General features: G+C 33.3%; 2 protein-coding genes across 2 annotated transcripts; both read left to right on the top strand.

Moving 5' to 3' along the window:
* The first annotated feature begins 7,879 nt into the window (after positions 1-7,879).
* LOC122600445 lies at positions 7,880-16,242 on the top strand. The gene is made up of 19 exons (XM_043773156.1): positions 7,880-7,943; positions 8,256-8,479; positions 8,568-8,795; positions 9,011-9,097; positions 10,373-10,462; positions 10,553-10,679; positions 10,770-10,867; positions 11,600-11,768; positions 12,074-12,195; positions 12,264-12,392; positions 12,470-12,568; positions 12,642-12,699; positions 13,140-13,215; positions 13,316-13,445; positions 13,693-13,850; positions 14,262-14,334; positions 14,721-14,915; positions 15,010-15,103; positions 15,188-16,242. Exons 2-19 carry the CDS (start codon positions 8,258-8,260, stop codon positions 15,970-15,972), a joined length of 2,940 nt encoding a protein of 979 aa, XP_043629091.1. The 5' UTR covers positions 7,880-7,943; positions 8,256-8,257; the 3' UTR covers positions 15,973-16,242.
* A 688-nt stretch (positions 16,243-16,930) lies between these two features.
* Positions 16,931-21,548, top strand: LOC122601703. Its single transcript, XM_043774444.1, has 6 exons — positions 16,931-17,050; positions 17,193-17,356; positions 17,497-17,569; positions 17,921-18,118; positions 20,675-20,768; positions 20,869-21,548. The coding sequence occupies exons 1-6, from the start codon at positions 16,931-16,933 to the stop codon at positions 21,546-21,548; spliced, it is 1,329 nt and encodes a 442-aa protein (XP_043630379.1).
* The last annotated feature ends 4,921 nt before the right edge of the window (positions 21,549-26,469 follow it).

Genomic DNA, 26,469 nt, shown 5'->3' with positions numbered 1-26,469 from the left:
CCCAGCTAGTCGCCAAAGGTTATACTCAAACGTATGGAATTGACTATTCTGAAACCTTCTCTCTAGTTGCAAAGATTGATACAATAAGAGTGCTACTTTCAATTGCTGCAAATCAAGATTGGCCACTTCACCAGTTTGATGTAAAGAATGCTTTCCTACATAGAGACTTAGGATAAGAAGTACATATGGAAGCACCTCCTTGGTTCTCGCAAAACTTCAAACCTGGAGAAGTTTGTAAACTGAAGAAATCTATGTATGAATTGAAATAGTCTCCTAGAGCATGGTTTGGTAGGTTCACTCTAGCAATGAAGAAGTATGGATTCAAGCAAAGCAATTTAGATCACACTCTGTTCCGAAAACATAGAAGAAATTGTGTGACATGTTTGATAATCTACGTTGATGATATGATTGTCACTGGAAATGATGAAAAAGAAATTAAGAAACTAAAATAAGGATTGTTTACAGAATTTGAAATGAAGGATTTAGGAAGATTGAAGTACTTTCTCGGAATTGAAGTGCTTAGATCACAACTTGGGATCTTTATCTGTTAGAAAAAATATATTTTGGATCTACCGGTAGAAACAAGAATGCTTGACTGCAAACCAGCTGAAACTCCGATGATGAGCAATCAAAAATTATACATGGAGCCAGAAGCCGAACTTTCCGATAGAGATATGTACCAACGATTGGTAGGGAAATTGATATATCTTTCCCACACTTGTCCAGATATAACATATGCTGTTGGAGTAGTAAGCCAATTTATGCATCAACCTCAGGTGGGTGGCTCACATGAATGTCGTACTGAGAATCATCAGGTATCTCAAAAGAACTGTCGGACATGGAGTCATGTTCAAGTCAAACGGTCACCTAAACATTAAGGTGTACACAGATGTTGATTGGGAAGACGATAAAGGGAACAGAAGATCAACATCAGGATACTTTTCACTGGTGGGAGGTAATCTGGTTACATGGAAAAGCAAAAAGCAGAAAGTGGTTTCCCTGTTGAGTGTTGAAGCTGAGTTTAGAGGGATATCTCGGGAACTAGCAGAAGTACTATGGATACGAAAGCTTTTTACTGAAATAGGATTTCCTCCGAAAAAGACTACTCAGGTCATGTGTGATAATGAGGCTGCAATTCAAATTTTAGAAAATCCAGTTCAGCATAATAGGACCAAACATGTAGAAATTGATCGGCATTTCATCAAAGAAAAACTCAAAGCTGGAATAATCGAAATACCATTCGTGAAATCTAAAGATCAATTAGCCGATATCTTAACAAAAGCGGTAGGAACTACTATTTTCAGTAAGTGTTTGGACAAGTTGAATTTCGGCGATCCCACCATTCAACTTGAGGGGGAGTGTTAGAAGATTAACATAGCCAAAGGTCAATAAGTCAAAGGTCAACAGTCAAAGGTCAATAAGTCAAAGATCAACCGTCAAAGTCATAATCAAAGGTCCCAGTCAAAGTCTAGTCATAATTACCATAATTAAGCCACAAGCATTAGTATAAATTGTAACCCAAAACCTCATTGTAATCATCACAAATCAATATAATTGAGTTATTCATCTTAACATTTCTCTCATAGCATTTGTTAACACTCTTTCTCATCAAAGTGTCCCCGTGTGAAATAATTATTCTACCCTTAATGAATTACTTAATTTTATCTCTTTTATTGATTATGTTAAACATATATATTTAAATACCTATAATAACTTTATGAAATGAAATTATCCACAACATAAGTTCATCAACTCTTAAAATAACTACACTATCCCTTTTACAACAATTTATTACAATAATAATCACACCGCCACCACCACTACCAACCACCACCGCCGCCAACACAACACCGCCGCTATTACTATTACCGTCACATTATGCGGGTAAAATGCTAATATTAACAAATGAAAATCTAAACTCATTTCAAAAGTCTTGTTTATTCGCCGTTGACAAAGAGTCAAATACATCAACACAGTCAAAGTCGTAATAGTTGATTTTGTCTTTGGGATGGAAATTTATATCAACAATTTGTATATTTAATTACAAAAGTACCCTTTATTCCTTTTAAAGAAAATCAAAGTCGAAGATCCACTAAACTTTTCAACTACTAACCAATATCTACGATCCATATTCATTCCTTAATCCCTTAAACATTCATTCGCCAACATGGCGGCAAAACAAATGGACCTAGCTCTCCCACGCATATTAGGACACGTGGTCCTGTTCAAAACAATTTAATAAATTAATAAAAATCTTTCTTACTTTTTCTTTAACAAAACCATCAAATATCAAATGAGTTTATGTATCTATTATCATGTGTTGATTTAGACTTTAAAAATAACTACTTTTTGATGTAACGACTTGTAGTTTGGCATTAACTCATTATTGTATTGTATTTATATTTATATCTTTATATATATCGATGAGGTTGGGGTGTTTAATAATGCGGTTTAAGTCTGAAAAAAACGTGAAACCGACATTAACATGGACCAAAGCCTAATAAAACCGAAGATTCTGGTCCGGTCCACGGTTCTATATATTAGTAAAGTTCGGTTCTCGGTTCGGTCTGATAATAACCCGATAAAACAAGCGGGTTGAACCAGACCGAGAAAAGATGCTGACATGGTGACATAAGTGACATATTGTTATACCGTAAATATATTTAGACTTCGTTTTATTAAGACTACAAAGGTTACACATTATGTTTATTTAACATGAAGATATACACAGATAATCACAATTTTTATTTTATATTGCTCGTCTACTAATTTATCAAATTATCATGTCATATATAGTAATATATAGAGTAGTTCGTATTAGATTAGATATTAGAAGTTCACGTAGCTTTTACTTTTATTTGCCAAATAACTTGCAGAAATTCAATTGTCCAAACTTGAAATTACTAACAAGCAAACTTCCACTCCATGTTTTCTTGTATAGTCTAACTAGCTTATAACCCGCGCAAAACACGGGAGAATCATATATACAGTAAATAGTTAACTTGTATGTATAAAAAGCTGGCAAAAAAACTTAAAATTAAGAGGTATAAAAAACTAAGAAAAGAAAGATGTACCGTAATAAGAAAATATATTTTCTTTGATTACCTTATTTATCTTGTATTTTAATCATCATGTAAAAAAAACCTATTTTGAATATGAAGGATCGATCATAATCATCGTATTAAAAATCAAGAATCTGTAAACTTGTAAAAAATAACACTCATTAAAACATGGATCGGAGTTAAAAAAAATTCGTTTAAAAGAGCGTTTCTCATATTGCTTTGTTATTAAATTATTAGACATGATTTTTTTTGTAATAATTCGTTTGATCGCACTTAAAAAGAGTGTTTCTCATGTTGCTTACAATTTATATTGCTTCCAATTTATATTATGAAAAAAATAGTGAGAACTTGCAAAAGATCGAAATGTATGGGTGTGAAAGAATGTTCCTCTAGTTGTATGTTGAGTCAACTTATGCTTTCTTGAGTTAGGTAACCTCTTTTAAGTTAGGTCATCATGGATCTTTAAACTGACCTAATATTCACATGTATAGATGTAATAAGTTTAAGGAGTAATTATTCAATATGCATTAATGTAGATTATAACATCTGATCTAAATCGAAGATGAAGAACAAATATAGAAGACAAGTTGGGTGTAGAAGTTAGTTTAAATTTATAGTCAACTATGATGAACAACTTTGGGGCTTACGATCAAATGTCCTAAGTTGTTTTATCTACCTTCTGGTTATTAGAATTAAACCTTGAAATTGGATAAACATAAAAAAAGTAAAAGGTACACTACCCACAACCGATCCTCAAGCGTTAGATATTGTTCTTTATGTGAGTTGTTCTCTCTCTAATTAGTAATGAAAAAGTTTGTTGCTAGATGTAGGGGATCAATAGTACAAATATCACTATCAAATAATTCTCTTTATGCAACGGTCATAAGATTATTGCATAACATTCTTTATTTCACAACATTTAACTATGTAAAAATAGTCAGCTCAAACTATATTAATAGATAAAACCTTTTTAATCAACATAATGATAAAACTCTCAATAAATAGTAGGCCTACCAACAACATGAATGCTAATAAAGTTTGTGAAAAATTAGTGTTTAATTACAATCATTCTCCATCTATTTATTTACAATGAAATATTAATGTTAACTAAAAAAATTAACATTTATAAATACATCTATCATCATAGAAGTATGTTAAACTAACATTTATAATAAAATATTTATTATTAATACTAATCAAAGACATAAATTTTAATTATTCAAAAATAAAAGGATTAATGTTGTATTTATTTAAATTAAAATGTATTTTTCCTGATTATTCCCTCCATCCCACTAAATGTGTTTTAGTTTGAATTTTCGAAGTATTCTTTTATAAACTTTGACCTTAAATATTTTAACTTATGTTATATAATATTTGATGAAAATTATAACAATAAAAAGTACATCTTAAACTCAATCCATACATATAACTTTCATTAAATATTATATAACACAAATCAAAATATTTAAGTTCTAAGTTTATATAAGAAGACTTTGAATATCTATACTCCCTTATAAAGCATTTTGAATTTTTATTTATGGTAAGTCTTAAAAATTAAGCATTTTTCTTTTTATCCAAAAAGCTCCTTTTAGTATATATATGGTCCTAAAATGGCCCTCCACGCACTATAACACTAAATTACCATATCTATCGTTATAATAAATTGTCACTCCTAAAATAAAATTCCGCTGCAACGCACGGGTATTATGCTCGTTCAAAATAGGACACAGTTAGTGAGACAGATGGAGTATATTGTTAAAGTAATTATTTTTTATAAATCTAAAATATATGAATTATTTTTCATAATTTATGACCATTTTTTAAAACTTTTTTAAATTAAAATTAAATTCTAAAGATTATTAAGTATAAATGAGACATCAACATTCTTATCTAACGACTTAAATGAAACTTAAAATCAATATTATAACTAAAAGAGTAGGTTGGGGTAGGCTTGGGTCACTTGACACCCCTAATCGGCTAATCCCCCTCTTTGAGCCTAATTTTTCATCCTAGTTAATCATCTATTTTCTTTTATTTTCTTAAAACTTTTTGGGCCAACCTATATACAATTAAATGATAAAAATAAATCTTTTTATCCTTAAAACTCTCTAAAAAAATATTATGTATATATGCAACCTAATAAATAAACCCTCACGAATTCTCAACAATGAAATTAAAAAAAGAGTTAATTTCATATATACCCTTCTTAAAGCATGAAATATCATATTTGTCCAAAACATGCTTTAAGACCATTGTACATCATGTATTGAAAACTTGTAAATTGGGTATATATGATATTTAAGGGGTTTAGGAAGGGAATATATGATATTTGCCCTTAAAAAGAAGTTCGACTAACTCACAAATTCTCAACAAAAAAAAAGTCCGACTTACCCAACAAACAAAAAAGTTTTTTATATATATATTTTTTGTTCATGTTTAATCATTATTATCTGACACTGAATTCTTATATTATTATTATTATTATTATTCATCTTTTTGCCTTATTTTCTTTCTTTAGACACACATATAAATATATAACCTAAGAAAAAGGGTAGGAATTTGTATTTGGTTATAACTTCAGAAGATTGAAAGATCCAACTGTTTTTTTTTTTATTTATCTCTTTCATCATCTGACATCTTTTCTTATTTCTTTCTTCTGCAATTTTTTTATTTAACTAATTATTACAAATTAATAAACAAAAGTAACAAATTTGCCAATACAAAAAAAGTTGAAAAAAAAATGGGTTAACTGGAATCGATATTAATATGTAGTTAATTTTCATATGTTTCGTTTTTTAATTTATATTTTATCTATTTGAATTTTATTTAGTTTTTATTTAATATAACATCAAGATGATAATCTATATTAATAAAGTAAATTATATAAGTTTACAATTTATATTATATAATTACAATCGTATCTCATTGTTGGAACATTCATATTAATAAACTAATAAATAAATAATATCACAATTTGTAAAAGGAAGGAATGAGTCGAATATTTGTAAAGGAAGGAATATAATGAGTCGAAAACTCCTCTTTATTATTTATGGTGTATTTCAATAATTAATGAGGGTGTATGTTGACAAATATTATAAAATATAAGTATTAGTATTGTCATTTAATAAAGATGAAATAATTAATTTTGATCTAATGGTTGTAAATCAAAAATGGAAATCATCTAAGGGTTCCTATTTGTTTAGAGATGAATTTAGGACCTTGTTATATATATATATATATATATATATATATATCGGTAGATTGTTTGTGATTGTCTTATTAGGTATTCAAGTTGTTATTGCGAACCTACAAGGCAACAAGTATGCATGATAAAATGTTGATGCAATTATTTATGCTATCTAGTAATCTACATGAAGAGTTTGGTAACTCACTTACACATTTGAGCCTCTTAAACATAGAAGTTTAAGATACGAGTCATGTGACAATATATTGACAAACCATATAACGGTACTAGAAAAAGACTATATATTCATATATATTCGGTCTTCGGTCCAATCATTTACCCGAAATCGACAACTTGAATATGCACCATATCGACTTACCATGGTTATCAGTTCTTAATATTTTATATGCTCGGTTTTTGGCTCAATCTAGTACCTCCGGTTTTTGGCCTTTTTACTTGTTATAACTTTTGTTTAATGGCCTAGCACCATATTACTTGTATCCGACATGCCTTTATATTATGTCTAGTATGTATGTACTGTATATTGTATAGCATGTCGTCTTAAATAAGAACATAATGCATGTTCTTATTTTATTTATAGATCACTATATAAGGGATGACAAACAAAGACATCTTAAATGCCTTCAAACATTCTTTAAATAGACTATATGGTAATAATCTGTATACCATCAGTTTTTGGCGATAAATCATCAAACGTGTTTTACAGTGTTGTATAATACAATACTATAAAACACATTTGGTGATCTACATCCAAAAACTGATGATGTACATATCATTTCCTATACATCTTAAACTATTCTATTATATAAAGCATCAATACTTCCCCTTTTTCAAATTACAACTTTGAACTATCTAAAATATATTTTTTATTCATTAATTTAAACATCTCTACCTAACATACCCTTAGTGAAATAACTTATAACATAAACATCTCAATTCTTAAAATAACTACACTAGCACCTTTAACATCAATTACTTTAACATTCACCATCATTGCCGCCTTCATCACCCGTGACCACTGGCGCCATTGCCGCCACCTGTTGTCGCCACCACCATCCCAGCGACGCTACCACCATCGCAGCCGCATTTGCGCGGGCATATAACTTGTATATGTATATATATATGTGAATATACACGATGAAAAATTATATCAAACTTTAAATATGTATCTTCGTTGTAATTGGATATCACCTATACCAGTGGTGGAGCCATTATTTATAGTCTGCAGTCACAGAATACTTTTCATGATACTAATAAGCATAAAAAATATATTATACTAGTCTATGTTACCAATTAGCTTTAAACTATATAAATATATAATTTTCGTTTTAAATTATATATCATTTAATCATGGTTTGTATCTTCAATTATTAAAGAGAGAAAAGAAAACGATAATTAACTAGTCCAATTAATAACCTGGAGTCAGTTACACACCACTCTGTGAACACGCTTTTGCTTCAGGTCCACTTTTAACACTTTTTACCGGCAGAAAATCTAAAATCTAGAACATCAAATATTAAAATTCAACGTCGTTGCAAACGTCATCACGCAAAACGACACCGTTTCTAGGTATTTTCTTTCTTCTTCTTCGCTCCAACACTTTTATCTTCACTTTCTATTTCCTCTTTCTCAAGTTCTGTGGCTACATTCGTTCCTCCGATCGTCCACTTTTTCCTGTATGTATACATAATTATATATTTATATATATATTCATATATTTCACTGTTAATTTAGTAATTCATTTGAAAATTCACAACTGCACATGCTCAATTCTTTTACTTTAGTTATTGTTACATATCTATATCTATTATTTATATATAATAATAATATATATTGAAGTCTATATGGAAATGAATTTATGATATTATGATTATGTTTATCAATTTTCATTTTAGTATTTATATATTAGTTGATGAGTTCACTGGAATGTTATTGATTGAGTTGTTTTGAATTTTGATTATTTTATTTTATACTTTATATATATGGAGATATGAGAGTTTCGGAACTACTCGGTGCGGTTGTTCAGAGATTAATCCGTGTTCCATACTATCTGATCACAACAATTATACTTTTGTTCAATCAACTAGTTAAGCTTTATTATATCTTGAACCCTTTCGGGACGAATCAACGTAGTTCAATGGCATGGGGAAGCATTTACAAGAGACGAATGAAGGTTTTTACGTTGGCGTTTATGATATACCTTGATTATAAGGTAGACAAAATGTGTTTTTTTTTAATATGATTAGTTGTTTCTTTGACATATTGATAATTTTGTGTGTGTGTGTGTTGGTGGTGTGAAGGCGGTGCAACAAAGAGAGAAATTGACGAAGAGATCTAAACGAGATGGTTTGTGGGAGAAAGCACATGAGCGGAATGCTAAACGTGTGCTTAAGTGTATAGTGGAATTGGAAGGTTTGTGGGTGAAATTGGGACAGTATTTATCTACTCGTGCGGATGTGCTTCCTGATGCATACATACGCCTTTTGAAACAGTTACAAGATTCTCTTCCTCCTCGCCGTTTAGAAGAGGTATGTATTTATTAGTTTGTTTTGTCTTTTGAAAGTGTTGTCATAGTTTATGGTACACAATTTTTTAGGGAAATTGGTTGAATTTTCAATTCTGCTTTAGCTAAACTAGTTTTGTATGCGTTGTTCATGTTATTTTATTGTGTTTGATGATCTCCATGTTCATGCCAGCATTTTAATATTTGAAATTTCTATTAACTGAAGGTTTTGTAAATCAGGTTCGTCAAACTATAGAGAAGCAGATGGGTCAATCAATGGATGATTTGTTTATAAATTTTGCCGCTGTACCTTTAGCAACAGCTTCGGTAAGAGTTCTTTGGTTAAACTAATCTAAGTTATAGGCTTGGACTACGGTTTTGTGAACTTAAAGAGAGGTCCTAGTTGAAAAAAATGTTATGGGTTTTCTATGGAAGTGTGGATCACTAGTTTGAATACTAATTAATCCGTATTTATAATTTGATTTAAAATATCGAACTAGAACTTTGGGAGCCTCTAATTGATCTTATAAAATATGATAAAAAACAATAATTAGTTGCTATATACTAAGCATTATACAAAATCTTCATTTGAGTAATATATGATTCTAAAGAGAAAGTGATAGAGAAAAGGTTACGGATAGAAGACCTACATGGATTAATGATCTTCTGCTGTAGTTTTACTTGATAGCTATTCTAGGCAAGGTTGGAGAACTCGTGACTCGGACTCGGCGAGGGAGAGAGTCGGGAGTTTTTGGAGACTCGGACTCGACTCGGGGAGAACTCGGATTGGAATTTTACATACAAACATAAGTATTTTTGAAATTATATGTAATAGAACTTTAAAAATATCTTCCAAACTTCAAATTTTAGTATAATTGTTTAAAAACGGTAACAAAATAAGTCAAAACTTGAAAATTAAACGTATGATCAGTTGATAGATTCACGTTTCATCCTCATTTTGTGCGTATCGAGGTAAGAGAACTTGTGACTCGGACTCGACTCGACAAGATGGGGAGTCGGGAGTTTATTTTGAGTTCTTGGCCGACTCGGGGGAGTTTTACAACCATGATTCTAGGTATATCAGTCAAGAGTAACTATATCATAGTTACTAATCTATATCTATATCTATACTATCTATATCTATACTATATTATAAAGCAAATCCCATTTTCAACTTTCAACTTTCAACATTGAATTTTTAAGTTTCAACAATTCATCAAAACCACATTACACCAATAACCTACACCACTTCCCGCCGCCACCACCACCACTGCCTCCGCCACCAGCACCAATCGCCGTTGCTACTGCCGCTCCCGCCACAATCCGTCACCGCCACCACGACCGCCACCATTACATCGCCACCACCCATCGCCACCACCATTTACACGCCGCATTGCGCGGGTACCGTTTTAGTTATTATAAAGTCAAATGATGGACAACCAAGAGGGTTGTAGTGGGTCATGCCGAGTACGGAAGTACTTTTGGATAATGGCAGTGAAACTTATGACTTCTAATCTGTACTGGAATAAAAAATACTTTGACTAACACTAACAATAAGGCGTAATTATCCTTGACATCTGGTATCATAAATAATGGTTGCAGATAGCTCAAGTTCACCGTGCAACTCTACGTGACGGGCAGGAGGTGGTTGTTAAAGTTCAGCATGAGGGCATCAAAACAATTATCTTGGAGGTTGTTCATTCTGGAATTTGATTCTTGTTTTTCGTTGCTGATGTAATAGCAAGTTTGCACTGCCGTCATCTAACTTTACTTCTTTTACAGGACTTGAAGAATGCAAAGTCAATAGTCGACTGGATAGCTTGGGCGGAACCCCAATACGATTTCAACCCTATGATAGATGAATGGTGCAAGGAAGCACCTAAAGAATTAGATTTTAACCATGAAGCTGGTATGGCAAAGAATATTAGTATGGTTTTCTGTAATCTTTGCGTTTCTGTTGTTTAGAATATTTGTTCTTAATGATTTCTTGTTCTTGTAGAAAATACTAGAAAAGTCTCTAGAAATCTAGGCTGCAAAAGTGAAGACCGTGACAAAAAACCTGAAGATGTGGAAGTATTGATACCAGAAGTTATTCAGGTATCGTCCTTTCGAACCCTTTTCTATAGCTTGAGGATGCGGTATGATAGTTTGACCTATATACTTATAAATGGGTCAATTTGAGCATTGTCAAATGGCCAAATGGGTAAACTGAGTAAGCTAAAAGGCATAACTAAAATGGAAACAGGTCAAAGTCTAGTCTGAGTGCATTATAGATCTATAGCTTTCATTCAGAGCCTGGATTATGTATTAATGTTCAGGGATGGGCATAGCCGGACAAAGTAACTAGAATAAGTTCTTGTGAATTGAACCTAAAACAAGACTCATCATTTATAGGTATTGTCTTCTTTATGCGCCATCAATCTGTAAGAAAACCTACTTTGTGGGATGGTCGGTTGAGGGTTTTTCTTTTTTAATAGACGAAAACTTTAGGAATGATTCAAGTATAATGAACGGTTTCTGATCTTTTTCATGTGACCCTATATGAAGTTTTTTGTATTTGTTAGATAAAACAGTACGATTACCCTATATGAAGTTTTTTGTATTTGTTAGATAAAACAGTACGATTCGGTTTTGTTTGATTGAAAGGCTTTGTGTAAACTTGTTTCTGAATGAAAAGTGATTGTTTGAAGAAAGTGATCAGAATGAACAGTTCGAGACTGATTAACAAAATATCACCATTTTAACCTTCTTTTGATTTATAGGTTAATAAAATATGACTCTTCAATTATTGATCAATAAAATCTAGAATCTAATAACTTATATTTGCAGTCTGCTGAGAAAGTCCTCATTCTAGAGTATATGGACGGTGTACGTTTAAATGATTCTCATGCCTTAGAAGAACTTGGTGTCGACAAACAAAAGCTTGTTGAAGAAATTACACGCGCATATGCACATCAAATTTATGTTGATGGATTTTTTAATGGTGATCCTCATCCAGGTACAATCTCTTTATCATCTGTTGTGTTCCATATATTTTTAGGAGAGGAAGGAAAGGAAAGTTACAAATATGGTGAAACTAGGAAGGAAGAGGGGAGTTTTAGTGCCTTCCTTTTATTACAAGATACTCTGCATTTTTCTAACTGGAGATGATTGTGAAGGATTCATTTCTGCTTGTTCGTTTTCCTTCCAACTTGAATACAACTGAAATAAATTATGTTTCTTTCTTTTTTTTTCTTCTTTTCTTGATCTTTGATTCATCGTATTAGGCTTGTCTTTGTCAAATCTTTATGATACTATTTTCAGGTAATTTTCTTGTTAGCAGAGAACCTCCCCATCATCCAATTTTGCTCGATTTTGGACTTACAAAGTTGCTTTCAAGCTCCGTGAAACATGCCTTGGCAAAAATGTTTCTGGCAGCTGCTGAGGTATGCACATCTCCTTAAAGCAGTAGGTATATAATTTATTTGGTAGCTATATCACCACTTCTTTTTAGGGCGATCATGTGGCGCTTTTGTCTGCATTCGCTGAAATGGGGCTTAAGTTGCGCCTGGACATGCCTGAACAGGCTATGGAGGTTACAAATGTGTTCTTTCGGGCGACTACTCCAGCAACCGAAGCCCTTGTAAGTAGAGACTATCTAGCTGTCTTGATACAAGTATCTCCAATTTGGGTGAAACTAAGATCTTTTATTGAATCCAGGAAAATGTTAAAACTTTGGCAGAGCAAAGAGCAAAAAATCTGAAAGTGATGCAGGAAAAGTTAAAACTTGACAAGAAAGAAGCTAAACGCTTCAATCCTGTAAGTTATCTTTCTTTTCTCCTCTTAGATTATCTTTTATGATTCTTGGTAACTAACGAAATGTATCTCTCAGATTGATGCTTTTCCAGGAGACATTGTCATTTTCTCAAGAGTCCTTAATCTGCTCAGAGGTTTCTATTTTATGCTTTGGTCATGCAGTTCGATAACTAGTTATTAGTGTTTGGTTTAACATATTTTGCTTCCAATTATGGTAATACTTATGATCGGTCTTAGGTAATTAGATTTATACTGGCTGCAAAATAGTTAATTATCTGATAGTAAAACAAAAGCAACTTTAATTAACCTAATTTGAGAAACATCTACTTAAATATGTGTTTCTTCCCTGTACTTCCTTTTAAATAATGTTTTGTTGGTGGTTTTTATACTAAAAATAATGTTTATTTGCCAAACACTCTAAAATTTAATTATCTGAATTTTCCAACTTAAAACGGCAGACGCTGATGCAAACATTATCTTCTTCTTTCGGTTATTACAACTTATTGTTGCATACAGTTATATAAACATCCCCAAAGAAGTGATAATTTTTATTAAAACAGTTGCATTGTTTCAGGGCTTTCCTCCTCGATGAATGTTCGCATAAGTTATCTAAATATCATGAGACCTTTTGCTGAATCTGTTCTCAAAAGGTATGATTTTTCTGTCAAACCGGTTGGTTTTAGTCGCCATTTATTTTTGTGACCATGTTTTGTCGTACTCTGTTTTATTATAGCCATTAATTTGTTTCAGCGACATGAACAATGGACCATCCTCGAATGCAAGATGGTTATATGACAGTCCAGTACATTCTGATGTAGAGGCAAAGCTGAGGCGCTACTTGGTTGAATTAGGAATTACGGATAGAATACTTGGAATCCAGGTGCACATTACTGCCCCAATATGACTGCTATTTTGTTTAGGTTTTGGAATTGATTATTTGATTATCAGCTACTAATGTTTGGATGGATAGATTCTGTTCTGACTATGTTATTATTTAGGGGTTAAATTATATGTATTAGATAAGTTTCATACAAGCTGCAACAAATTGTCAACGTTAACAGACATGTACATGTATTTTAGGCTTCATGGTTGCATCTCACAAAGCCTCTCATCAATGTGTTTGTTAGGTTTGTGCATACAAAGACGGGCAAGTGATTATTGATACTGCAGCTGGAGTGCTGGGGAAATATGATCCTCGTCCAGTTCAGCTTGATAGCTTATTTCCTGTATTTTCAGCAACTAAGGGTGTTACAGCGGGAATGGTACATTGGCTAGCTGATAAAGGGTATATTCTCGGGCTTGTATAGCATCCGATGATATTCTTTCCTATTTAGAATACAATTTAAGTTTTGTCTTGTTATCCTCAAGTCATCAATTTAAATAAATAATTACTTTCTGCCATTAGAGTCCAACTCTTGAATCTTGTTTTTACGGCTACAAAATTCTATATGTTTCCATGTAGCAATCAATTCCAAATTCATAAATTTGATGACTTCTGTTATTTTGGGGTTAAGTGTCGATGTGTCATCATAAGCCCCCTTGGTTTTCATGGCATTATCATGAAGTAGCAGAAAAAGAAGCATACTCTGTTTTACGTATTTAACAGTGATAAGTAGAGCTGTAGAGCTATGCTGTCTTATGTCATTTAAAGATATAGTAACAATAATTATTTTAATATTCTGTATTTCCATAATAGGAAACTGAAGCTTGATGAAAACGTTGCAAACATATGGCCAGAGTTTGGTACAAACGGAAAAGATGAAATAAAGGTTCTGATGCCCAATTCTTTTGTTTCCTGTCATCTTAAAGTTGTTATTGTTATAACCTCGTTCCAATAAACATTGGTAACTAAAATTAAAAGAGATTAAAATATCTTTATTTGGTCACCTTTCTTTGTCTTCGATATTATATCTTCACAGCTATTTGTATCTGCATTAGAGGTTGCATTTTGAATATATGCTGGGTGACCTTCTGACCATTTGTGACCCGTTAAACCTCTTTCACCCGTTTTCAGTTTAACTAGCTTTTCTATGTTTACTCATTTGACCTTTTGTGAAGAAATTTATAACCCAAATTGACCTGCTAACCCATAAGTGGATCCAAATTTCCACATATGATCCTGAATAACAGCATGACCTTACCATTTCTCTTGCAGGTCAATCATATACTTAATCATTCAGCTGGGCTGCACAACGCTCTAGCCAGCATCTCTGAAGAAGATCCAATGTTATTTTGTGATTGGGATGAGTGCCTAAAACGCATTGCTATGGTTGAACCTGAGACTGAACCTGGTCGTGAACAGTTATATCATTACATGTCATATGGTTGGCTATGTGGTGGAATCATTGAGGTACTGTTACATATCTTTTTTCTTCTCTCTAAAGTGTGAACCACTTTATTTTTCATTGTCTGGATGATGTATGTATATGTTCTTGAACATGTAGCATGCATCTGGGAAGAAGTTTCAGGACATTCTTGAGGAAACTTTTGTTCGCCCACTTAATGTTGAAGGCGAGCTTTATATAGGGATTCCTCCTGGTATGATTCACTAAAATTTGAAAACCCAGTAATTAAAAAAATCAAAATGAAATTGTATAAGAAATGTTTTTACGTTTCTTGTAGGTGTGGAATCTCGACTTGCAACTCTCACAATCGATATGAATGATCTTAGTAGGCTACCCCCACAAGCTGAAATCACAAGGAGCAGCTCGGTCGCCACCACCTTGCCTTCATCATTTAATTTTAGCATGGTTGCAGGCGCTACTCCGTTATTTAACACCCTCAATGTTCGCCGTTCAATCCTACCTGCCGCCAATGGACACTTCTCTGCTCGTGCATTGGCACGCTACTATGCTGCCCTTGTGGACGGCGGTATTGTCCCTCCCCGCCATCCCTCTTCCTTGGTACCACTTGGAAGCCACCCTCACCGCCCCTTGTTTCCTTCCAAGAAAAACTCTGCTAACCGGAGAGATGGAATAAAAAAAGAATCAAACGGATCCACCAGCCCAAAATCTGATCTTTACATCAGAATACCGGAAATGGACGATACAAGTGATGAAGTTGACACTAAAATCTTTACAAACCCTAAAGTGAAACTTCACGATGCCTTTTTGGGACGTGGAGATTATAAGGATTTGATCATACCAGACGGGAGATTTGGGCTGGGCTTTAAAAGGGTTAACACAACTGATGGCTCTGTAATAGGGTTTGGTCACTCTGGATTAGGTGGATCTACAGGATACTGCGACATAAACAATAGGTTTGCAATTGCTGTGACCCTAAACAAATTGTCTTTTGGTGCTTTGACTGGGGAGATCATCCGGTTTGTTTGCTCAGAACTTGGGCTTCCTGTACCACAAGACTACGCCGGATCTAGGGAATTCGCTGAGAAACCAGTTATTAATTGAAGGGGCTTTAAGCTAAACCTATTTATACATTACAACCATGAGGGTAAAACTTTATACATGTAACATCTTTAAACGTTTTTGAGTTGAAATTGTCTAGGGCTCTAGGGAGCTATACATCTATTGTAAATTGAACATATAAGGCTATGTCTTCCTTGCTGTCTACTTGTTATGTCTGTAACTAATTATTGTAGTTGTGATTAACACGATCGGAATATGTAAAGTTGTAAAATTTTGGTTTAACACAAAACGATTCGGTTATTGATTTGTTTAGTTCTTCAACTGCTAAGGTATGGTGTTCTTTGATTATAAGAAGATTCACGTTTACGTATGATTAGACTATTGTGCGAGATGGATGGATCATGTGGGTTGAGCTAGGGGTCAAAATGTGCTCGAGCTAAAATGTCATTTTCTCGTATCATTTGGGTTATTTTAGGTTCACCAGTATTCATATGTATACTACGTTAGAAAATATGACTTTGAATCGATGTTAATATTTAAAATTTTGAAGTACAACAAAATAAATATTTTGCCCTTAAGCATTTCTGTTATTATTAGATGAAAGAATTTTATATCAATGATTAAATAGGCAATCAATATTTGACTATCACTTCTTCATAAAATCAAGAATACCAGGTCGGTAATAATCGAAAGTTTCAGTCACAATGTCCATTGGAATCAATTTCAATTGGTAACCTGCCAAAACAACGGAAATTAGATAATATATCTTAGATGTTCGTTGAAACCAACTAATAAAAGTTGCAAAATCCTAATAATTAAATTCCTTTTACCAATCCAGCATCAACTTCATTCTACATAATGATACAAAAATTCTACGAAGAAACCAATATTGAGTCCAAGTATATATGTATATATTGTGGATAAACATCGTATCACTTCATCAAAAAAGGTCCTCTCGTATCAGCTACTTTGTTTGTCAGCGCGCAACATTAATAATAACATGCAGCCATTGTCGTCTGCGAGTGCAAAATGGGTATATGACAGCCCAGTAAATTCTGATGTGGAGGCAAAACTGAGGCGTTTCTTGGTTGAAAATGCTGATAAAATAATTGGAATCCAGGTACGTACACTTCACGCCCTTTAATCATTGTTTTTCTTAACATACTATTAGATTAGAATAATCTGTTTTAAACATTTAAAGATAGGCAACACATACTGTCAAGTGTCACACCAGTGTACATGATATTGTGTGTGTTAATTAGGTTTGTGCATACAAAGACGGTAAAGTAGTAATAGATACGGCTGCTGGAGTGTTGGGAATAGATGATGATGATCCTCGTCCCGTTCAGCCTGATAGCTTATTTCCTGTTTTCTCCGCAACTAAAGGCGTCACATCAGGCTTGGTACACTGGCTGGTGGATAAAGGGTAAGTTCTATCAGACTAGTTAATATATGCAGCAGCAGCAGCTTAAATTATGGAAAAATATATAGTCTTCAATTTTAAAATAAGTAATTTGTGTTATCCCCATGCATGCTTGACCACAATAACATGTATTTCCATCGTAGGAAACTCAAGCTTGACGACAATGTAGCAAATATATGGCCGGAGTTTGGTACTAACGGAAAAGATCAAATCAAGGTTCTTTCGAGTCCTGATTCTTTTACTTTTTGTCGATCTTATCTTCATAAAAGATATTTGGATTTGCATAATAAATTAAATGATTATCTAATATCTTAATGATGATTACAAATTCTGAACCACGAAAACACATTCAAACACCATCATGATTAGTCTATATTCAGTAGTCCAAATTCAACATCACAAACCCGCTTTTAGACGTACGATCTTATTATATGATCATCAGAATATCTGAAAAGTATTTTTTGTTTTCTTTTCTGTTGCCCTTTTATCTATATGTATGTCCTTTGAAACTTTATAGCTACATAACCACGTTAAAGTAGTACATCATATTTCTTTCTTTTATTATAGGTTAATCATATACTTAATCATACTGCCGGTCTGCACAACGCACTCGCTGGCATTTCTAAAGAAGACGATCTTTCATTATTTTGTGATTTTTCTGAATGCATAAAATGCATTGCTGCAGTCGCTCCGGAGACTGAACCTGGTAGTGTACAGTTGAACCATTATCTATCATATGGCTGGTTATGTGGTGGAATTATCGAGGTACCATTTATTTTTACGATCCCTCTTCTAGTTTCCATTTTTATGAACGACTTGAGCCCATTTGACGCAGTGCATGAGTTATACGAATATAGGATTTGAACTCAGGACTTTGAAGGTTTTTTTCGCAAACTCTTTGGATGTGGCTTTATTTACAATTATCATTAACGTATACTAACGAGGTTTTTTCTGCGCACGTTCTTGTTTCAAAGTAGGGGATCTAAAACGGTATTTCATGAAGCAATAAATCTACAATCAGAAGACAAAATAGGATAAATTAGTCATTCAAAAGTTTTATAAAGCATAAAGGACCATCAGGGGAAACAAACTTCCCAAATAAAGAATGTTTGTTGTCATTTTTAAACTCAAAAGGTCAAAATGTGAAATTCAAAATAAACCATAAAAGATCATCAATATAATCAACCATTGGGATGAAACAAAAGATCTTTGAATTATAGGAATCAATATAATCAACCATTGGGATGAAACAAAAGATCTTTGAATTATAGGAAGAGAGGATATGAAAGAAGTAAAGTAGACTTTTTATTTAAATGATCAAGAGTTAATTACAGAAATCGTCCCTATCGTGGTATCTAGCTTGCAAGTTTTCTCCCTAACTTTCAAAAATTACAATTTTAGTCCAAAAAACTTTGCTCCGTCAACAGTTTTAGTCCTGGCCATAAACGTCCGTTTAAAACCAAGTCACGTGATTCACACGTGATGGGTAATCTCGTAAATTGGCTTAATAATACCCAGAGTTAATTACAGAAATCGTCCCTATTGTAGACGGTCACTTGCAACTTTCATCCCTAACTTTCAAAAAATTACAGTTTTGGTCCAAAATTTTTATTCTCAATCTATATGAAAAGAAACATTTACACACACACAAAAAAAAAATCCTAATTATCCAACTTCTTCTATTTCTATCAGATATAAATTCACAAACAATCTTGACTCACACCCTACTCTCTTTTTGAAAACTAGAAATTCAGACTCTCTTGGATTTAAGTGTTTATGGCTTTTAGGTAATTGATTTTTTTTTTTACTTAGTTTTATTTTTGTATTGAGAACTTATAAAAACAGAGAAAAAGCTAAGAATAATAAAGATGGTGAGATTTTTCTAAGATTTTTTTGTTTATAAGTTAATTGTATTAAATGAATAGATCTAATATATATAATTATATGGGGAAAGGGAATATGAGGCTGTTAGGCACCCAAGTTGGGTGAAAAACCCCTCACATACCTTTTTTTAAAAGTTAAAAATCATGGGGGGCCATGTATTTATTTAAAATATTAAAATATTAGTATGTGAGGGGTTTTTCACCCAAGTTGGGTGCATAACAATCTCATACTCACTTTTCCCTAATTATATATTATGTTTGTATACAAATCATGTATTGATATGAAAGTAATGAAATTTGGAGTTTCATTAAATTTTGGATTAAACTTGTGTTTGATTTTAGATCTGGGATTGTATCTGTGATATATGTTATGCATTAGAAATCCAAATGATTTTGTGTTTAATTTTATTTTGGATTTTGGACCAAAACTGTAATTTTTTGAAAGTTAGGGATGAAAGTTGCAAGTGACCGCCCACAACAGGGACGATTTTTGTAGTTAACTCTGGGTATTATTAAGCCAATTTGCGAGATTACCCATCACGTGCGAATCACGTGACCTGATTTTAAACGGGCGTGTATGGTCAGGACTAAAACTGTTGACGGAGCAAAGTTTTTTGGACTAAAACTATAATTTTTGAAAGTTAGGGATGAAACCTACAAGCTGGGTACCACGACAGAGACGATTTCTGTAATTAACTCAATGATCAATATTAATATTTGAATTTTGTTTCTTTGAATTTTAGCTCTTGTGTGGTATGACTTGTAGGGCTGTCAATCTCGACCCAATCCGAACCCAACCCGAAAAAAGCAGGTTAGGGTTATGAAATCTCGACCCGTCAACCCTCTAACCTGATTTTTTTCGGGTTGGGTTCGGGTTGACCCATTGGGTTTCCCGCCAACCTGATAAGAATTTAAATTTTTATAATTTTTTAATAAGTCGACCTACCAACCCATTTTACCCTTCAACCCGCCAACCCATGACCCATTTAACCTGAAATTTACCCATCAACCCGCTAACCCACAAACCCATGACCTATATGACCTGATTGACCTGAAATCAACCCGTCAACCCACCAACCCATTTGACCCGCCAACCCGAAACTCGACCTGTCAACCCGATTTTTTTCAGGTTGGTAGGTTGGGTTCGGGTTGACAGGTCATGGGTCAGGGTTGAAATTTCTGACTTAAATTTTTTAATGGGTTGGGTTAAGGTCAGAGATTTTCAACTCGCTCACCCGAACCCGAACCCATTGACAGCCCTAATTATGAGTGACAATCATCAACTTATATGTTATAAGTTCTTGTACAACGACGGAAACATCGTTAACATACATGGAATTTGTATAAAAGACTCCGAAAACGAGGTCGCTTTCCCTCGTGATTGTATATATTATACACGATACAATACAATACAATACAATAGTTGTTGAATGTGCAGCATGCTTCAGGGAAGAAATTTCAGAACATTCTTGAGGAAGCTTTTGTTCGGCCGCTTAATGTTGAAGGGGAGTTTTATATAGGCATTCCTCCCGGTACGATTCTCCCCAAATTCTTATTTTCACAACTCTTACAATAGATGAAGTTTGCTAACTACTAATTAGAAGTTTCACTTATTATTTATGTGTGTTTCAGGTGTTGAATCTCGTTTGGCAATTCTTACAATAGATGAAGATGAACTAAGTTTGATGGCTAAACTACTTACACCGGACCATTTTACCTTCATGCCTTCCACATTCTCTTTCGACGTAGTTTCCAACCTTATTACCATATCCAATACCATCAATGTTCGTCGTGCCATACTACCTGCTGCCAATGGACACTTTTCAGCTCGGGCATTGGCTCGCTACTATGCCACCCTTGTGGATGGTGGTGTAGTCCCACCCATCCATTCCTCTTCCCTCCCGCCACTCGGAACCCATCCTCACAACCCCACTTCCCTTTCCAAAAAAACTACTAATGGAGCTGTGATGACTAAAATCTTTAATAAATCTAAAGAGAAAGTTCTCGATGCTTTCTTGGGATTTGGAGATTATAAAGATTTAATCGTACCAAATGGGTTGTTTGGACTCGGTTTTAACAAGATTAAAGCAACCAATGGTTCTATAATTGGGTTCGGGCACACGGGTTTAGGTGGATCTACAGGATATTGTGACATAAGCAATAGGTTTGCGATTTCTGTGACCTTAAACAAGTTATCTATGGGTGCTTTCACCGGGGAGATCATCCATCTTATTTGCTCGGAGCTTGATCTGCCTATACTAAAAGGCTATAAAGGATCAATGGTGAACAATAAGAAACTAGTCATCAACTAAAGAGGGTTTGATCTAAACCAATTTGTTACCAACAGTTGATCGATCAAACATAAAGCATGACTGCACATAACTTTAAGTTGAAACGATTTAGAAATATGATTAATTTGCTGCAGTTTGAATAATATATATTTTTGTGACATGTGCTATAATTATTGTCTACTAATTTTTTCGTAGTCAGTAGCGAATCTAAAAATATGTAATAAGATATGTGGAATCTACTCAATATGTAAATTAGATTTGAGCAATTTTTCCCTTGAACATTCCGGTGAGGTTCTTTTGTTTGGATATTCAAGTCAAAATAGTACATTTAACAGGGACGGAAAAAATATAATATATATTTCTTGATAAAGTGGTTAAAATATCATTTAAAATTTTGATCACCCGTTCTCTGCCATTAACAACTTATCGCGATAGACATTAAGGAACAATTGCAAATATCCCCAGATGCAACTTTATAATTACAAAAATCCACAACAAAAAATTTAAACAAATATATCCAATCTTATATTTTAATATTGATTAGACATTTATACCCTTCACTACAAATTAATTGAGCGCCAACCCAAAATAATTCCGCCTATTAATCCGCTCTGTACATAAGTCATTGTGTTTGTTCTCACATGATGTAGGTTTTGTTTTCTCTTATAACTAAAATGCCAATTTGTTATTACTTCTTTGATCATTATGGTTTTTTTGACAATGGAAAGTTTGAATTATATGCTAACTAGTGATGTGTCCATCGACAGTTTTCATTTATAGTTTTGAAATTTTGGCAAAATAAGAAGAATGATTCTAATGTTATTACGACCATGTGCTTTTATTATTTATGAGATGATGTATTTTATTTAACACTTATTCAATCTTATATGAGTATTTTGATATATGTTAATTAGGGTAATGGGGGAACCCTAGTCTCGGTACCACAATTGGATATCCATTGACCCACCCCGTATGAGCCATATGATGCCGGTAAAATACTTCCATCCTAATCCTCACATGATCTGGGCACCCTGAAGGATCGAACCCGCGTATTTAAACTTCACATATGGGTCTAGACTTCATTGGTAACGGGTACCTTAAATGAATTATTTTTTGCATCCAGCGGGGATCGAACCTGAGACCTTAAGGTCACAAAGTGTTTGCCTTACCACTAAGCTAATTACTTATTGGTATGTTAATTAAGCAATGGAAGAAAAGATCATTGATTTTTTTAACATTATTTACTTTTTATCATGCCTTTTGATAAAGTTAAAAGTTTGGTACTACATGGATCACATCTTATTCAAGTTTCCAGTGATATATGGATCATTAAAAGAAAATTTCCAGTGATATATGGATCATTAAAAAAAAAAAAAGATGAAAAAGGGTATACTTTTGTATTTGAGATTGATTGTATTTTCAGTTTAATAGTGTATTTGCCTTTAACAAAACTGCAAGTTTTGATTTTATTGGTTAGGAGACATCCTCGAATTAAATTTCCAAATGAAAAAGGATATAATGGTCAAGAAATAAATTTTACTTGATCAAATAGATATTATTGGGTAAATATGTGTGTTTAAAAATCAAAATTGGGTATATTTGATATTTAAAGTTTTGGTTGGAGATGTTTGTAATTTTGAGATTGTATTTGGGGATATTTGCAATTGCCTCTATATATATATATATATATAGGCTATCAAATGAAAATGAAATTAAAATGAGAACACTTAAAAATTACATTTTAATGCATTAAAAGTCCATAAAACTGACATAGTGCATAACTAATTATCATTACTTAAGTGTTTAACAACACATCGATCCGTCAAAATCGAAAAAATCACGTTTTTTGTTAGATGCATCAATTTGATGAATATGCATCCAAGATGGATGCACACAAAAAAACGTGATTTTTTCGATTTTGACGGATCAATGTGTTGTTAAACACTTAAATAATGATAATTAGTTATGTACTATGTTAGTTTTATGGACTTTTAATGCATCAAAATGATGTTTTTAAATGTTCTCACCGTTCTTATTTTAAAAGTGTTCTCACCGGAATGTTACCATATATATATATATATGGTAAAGTTATTTTGGGAACCCTTTTTTGCGAGAACCTTTGAGAACTTTTCAAATCAAGCCCAACCGAGAATTATTCTATACATGAAAATTGTTTTTTGATTGTTTTCTGAATAACTTATGTGTAATTTTGAAGTTTATAATTGTGTGGAGCATGGATTATCATCCGTTATACAATTATGTGGAGATTTGGATTCTTGATGACATGTGCACGAATATTGCTATGATCACATGTATACAAGTCGATCACATGTAATCATAGCAATATTCGTGCACATGTAATCTAGAATCCAAATCTCCACATAATTGCATAACGGATGATAATCCATGCCTCTATACAATTATAAACTTTAAAATTACACATAAGTTATTTATAAAACAATCAAAAAACAAATTTCATGTAAAAAATAATCATCGGTTGGCTTGATTTGAAAAGTTCTCAAAGGTTCTCGCAAAAAAAGGGGTTCTCAAAATAACTTTTCACTATATATATATATATATATATATATATATATATGTAACACCCCGACAGCGGCGGAAAACTCGGGATGTAAGATAAAGCACACGCGCACATGGATGTTACATAGGAAATACTAAATGAGTGCTTAGAATAAACATAAATAGTCAATTTCACAACCAAACAAGCATAGTAGTGGTTATTACACATAAGTTCAACAAAGGTGACCAAATCAAGTATGAAAAGTCCCACGCAGGGGATACGATTGGGCATATTGCCACCAACCCCAAATAACAAGCATGCAAACTCCAACCCTAAATCCTAAAGTCTGCTAATAGTCCCATGCTACCATTCCTAGCCACGATTAGCCGGTTTACCTGAAAGGAATACTTAAAAGAGTCAACACAAAGGTTGGTGAGTTCGTAGGTTTGAGTATAAACATGTAGCATAAAAGCATTTTGTACCGCCAGTAGATCTCAAGTATTAAGTAGTATGTAGTGGCTAGTGACCAACTTGCACATAAGTAAGCGAGCACACACAATCCTCGATAGGACCGGCTAATAGTATCAATAGAGCACACACAATCCTCAATAGGACCGGCTAATAGTATCAATAGAGCACACACAATCCTCAACAGGACCGGCTAATAGTATCAATAGAGCACACACAATCCTCAACAGGACCGGCTAATAGTATCAATAGTGCACACACAATCCTCAACAGGACCGGCTAATAGTATCAATAGAGCACACACAATCCTCAACAGGACCGGCTAATAGTATCAATAGAGCACACACAATCCTCAACAGGACCGGCTAATAGTATCAATAGTGCACACACAATCCTCAACAGGACCGGCTAATAGTATCAATAGAGCACACACAATCCTCAACAGGACCGGCTAATAGTATCAATAGAGCACACACAATCCTCAACAGGACCGGCTAATAGTATCAATAGTGCACACACAATCCTCAACAGGACCGGCTAATATGTAACAAGTAGTCAAATAGCCAAAGAGTAGTAAAAGTAGTTACGGCATGTATAAAAGCATGAGTAGTATTCCTTTCACCCCGAAATAAGTAAAGAAAAAGGGGCTACGAAGACTCACAGTGATCTGCTACGAGCGTAGTTCTACAAGCACAGGGTATAAGCACAGATATAGTAAAATATATCTACTCGAATCCAAGTATGTCTTGATGTCAACCTAATCACAAACCATTGAGCATAGATGGATACATGTATTAGTTCTCGTGATTATTTATTTACTAAGTGTCCTTGATGTACTGATGATTTGGATCACTAAAGATCTTTAAACGTTTGACTCAACAGTGTTTTTCATACACTAGACTCGTAATGAACGTCTTTGAACTCGCACTTTGATAAACAAGATCGAATATGTCTTGATTATACCTTAATTAGGGTTTCCTTGTACATGATAGACTTGGATTACAACTAAGTATAAAACCTGATTTCTACAACTAACGAAAATAGGGTTTAAATTCGTAAGGTGTAGCTGAACGAAGATTAAATTCGTAAGGTGTAGCTGAACGAAGATTAAATTCGTAAGGTGTATCTGAACGAAGATTAAATTCGTAAGGTGTATCTGAACGAAGATTAAATTCGTTTGAGGACTTAAGTTTGTTTGCTAAGTTCGTTTTGAAGCTTAACTTCGTTTTGGAAGACTTAAATTCGTTTCTGGGATACTAAATTCGTTTTAAGTGTTTTTAGGACGAATTTGGGACTGTTCAAACAAAAACGAGGGTTTTGAAGATTAAAACATGTTTACGACCCAAATTTGATCACGAAAAGGTTACTAAACACTTTTAGACACAAACCCACTAACTTTTAACACGATTTTTACACCAAAAATGGACCAAATCATCAAGAACATACACTTGAAAAGTAAGCTTTTATTTTGATGAAAATCTCAAAACTTGTTGTCATTACCTGAAAATCGATACTAGAAATATGTTTTGATTATCACAAGGAAGCTAAAAATGCAAGAAATCTTGGTTTAACAACTCAAAATCAAATGATGAATTTTTTGTGGGTGAAGATGGTGAAGGTATGTGTGTGTTTTTAGAGAGAGAGAGGTGAGATGAGATGAAAATGGAGAAGAAGTGGAAAAATTGGGTTTTCTAACCCTTATATAGTTTTTCCCTTAATTAATGATTCTAATAATTGTAGGGTCTAAATGAAACATTTTCAGACTAGAATTTCTTGAACACAATCGCTTACGTCTTGAAACCTAACATTCTTATCACAATAGACCATAGACGCGTCTTATAATTTAAGATTTAAGAGTGAATAGACCTTTACGTGAGCACATGTTCGAAACTAGAACATATTATGGATTTATTTAAATTATTTCTAAGGCGGTTGTTACAATATATATATATATAT

Source organism: Erigeron canadensis, chromosome 5, assembly GCF_010389155.1.
Source record: "Erigeron canadensis isolate Cc75 chromosome 5, C_canadensis_v1, whole genome shotgun sequence".
Classification (NCBI taxonomy): domain Eukaryota; kingdom Viridiplantae; phylum Streptophyta; class Magnoliopsida; order Asterales; family Asteraceae; genus Erigeron; species Erigeron canadensis.
The sequence above is the reverse complement of the archived record's forward strand: the minus strand, read 5'-3'. Positions and strand labels throughout refer to the sequence as shown.

Bases quoted from the DNA above. Each gene is read 5' to 3' on its own strand.
- LOC122600445 (XM_043773156.1), top strand. From the start codon at position 8,258: ATGAGAGTTTCGGAACTACTCGGTGCGGTTGTTCAGAGATTAATCCGT. The intron at 12,700-13,139 runs GTTTCTATTTTA...GCATTGTTTCAG, and splicing joins AGTCCTTAATCTGCTCAGAG to GGCTTTCCTCCTCGATGAAT. The intron at 14,335-14,720 runs GTTCTGATGCCC...TTTCTCTTGCAG, and splicing joins ACGGAAAAGATGAAATAAAG to GTCAATCATATACTTAATCA.
- LOC122601703 (XM_043774444.1), top strand. From the start codon at position 16,931: ATGCAGCCATTGTCGTCTGCGAGTGCAAAATGGGTATATGACAGCCCA. The intron at 17,051-17,192 runs GTACGTACACTT...TGTGTTAATTAG, and splicing joins ATAAAATAATTGGAATCCAG to GTTTGTGCATACAAAGACGG. The intron at 17,570-17,920 runs GTTCTTTCGAGT...CTTTTATTATAG, and splicing joins ACGGAAAAGATCAAATCAAG to GTTAATCATATACTTAATCA.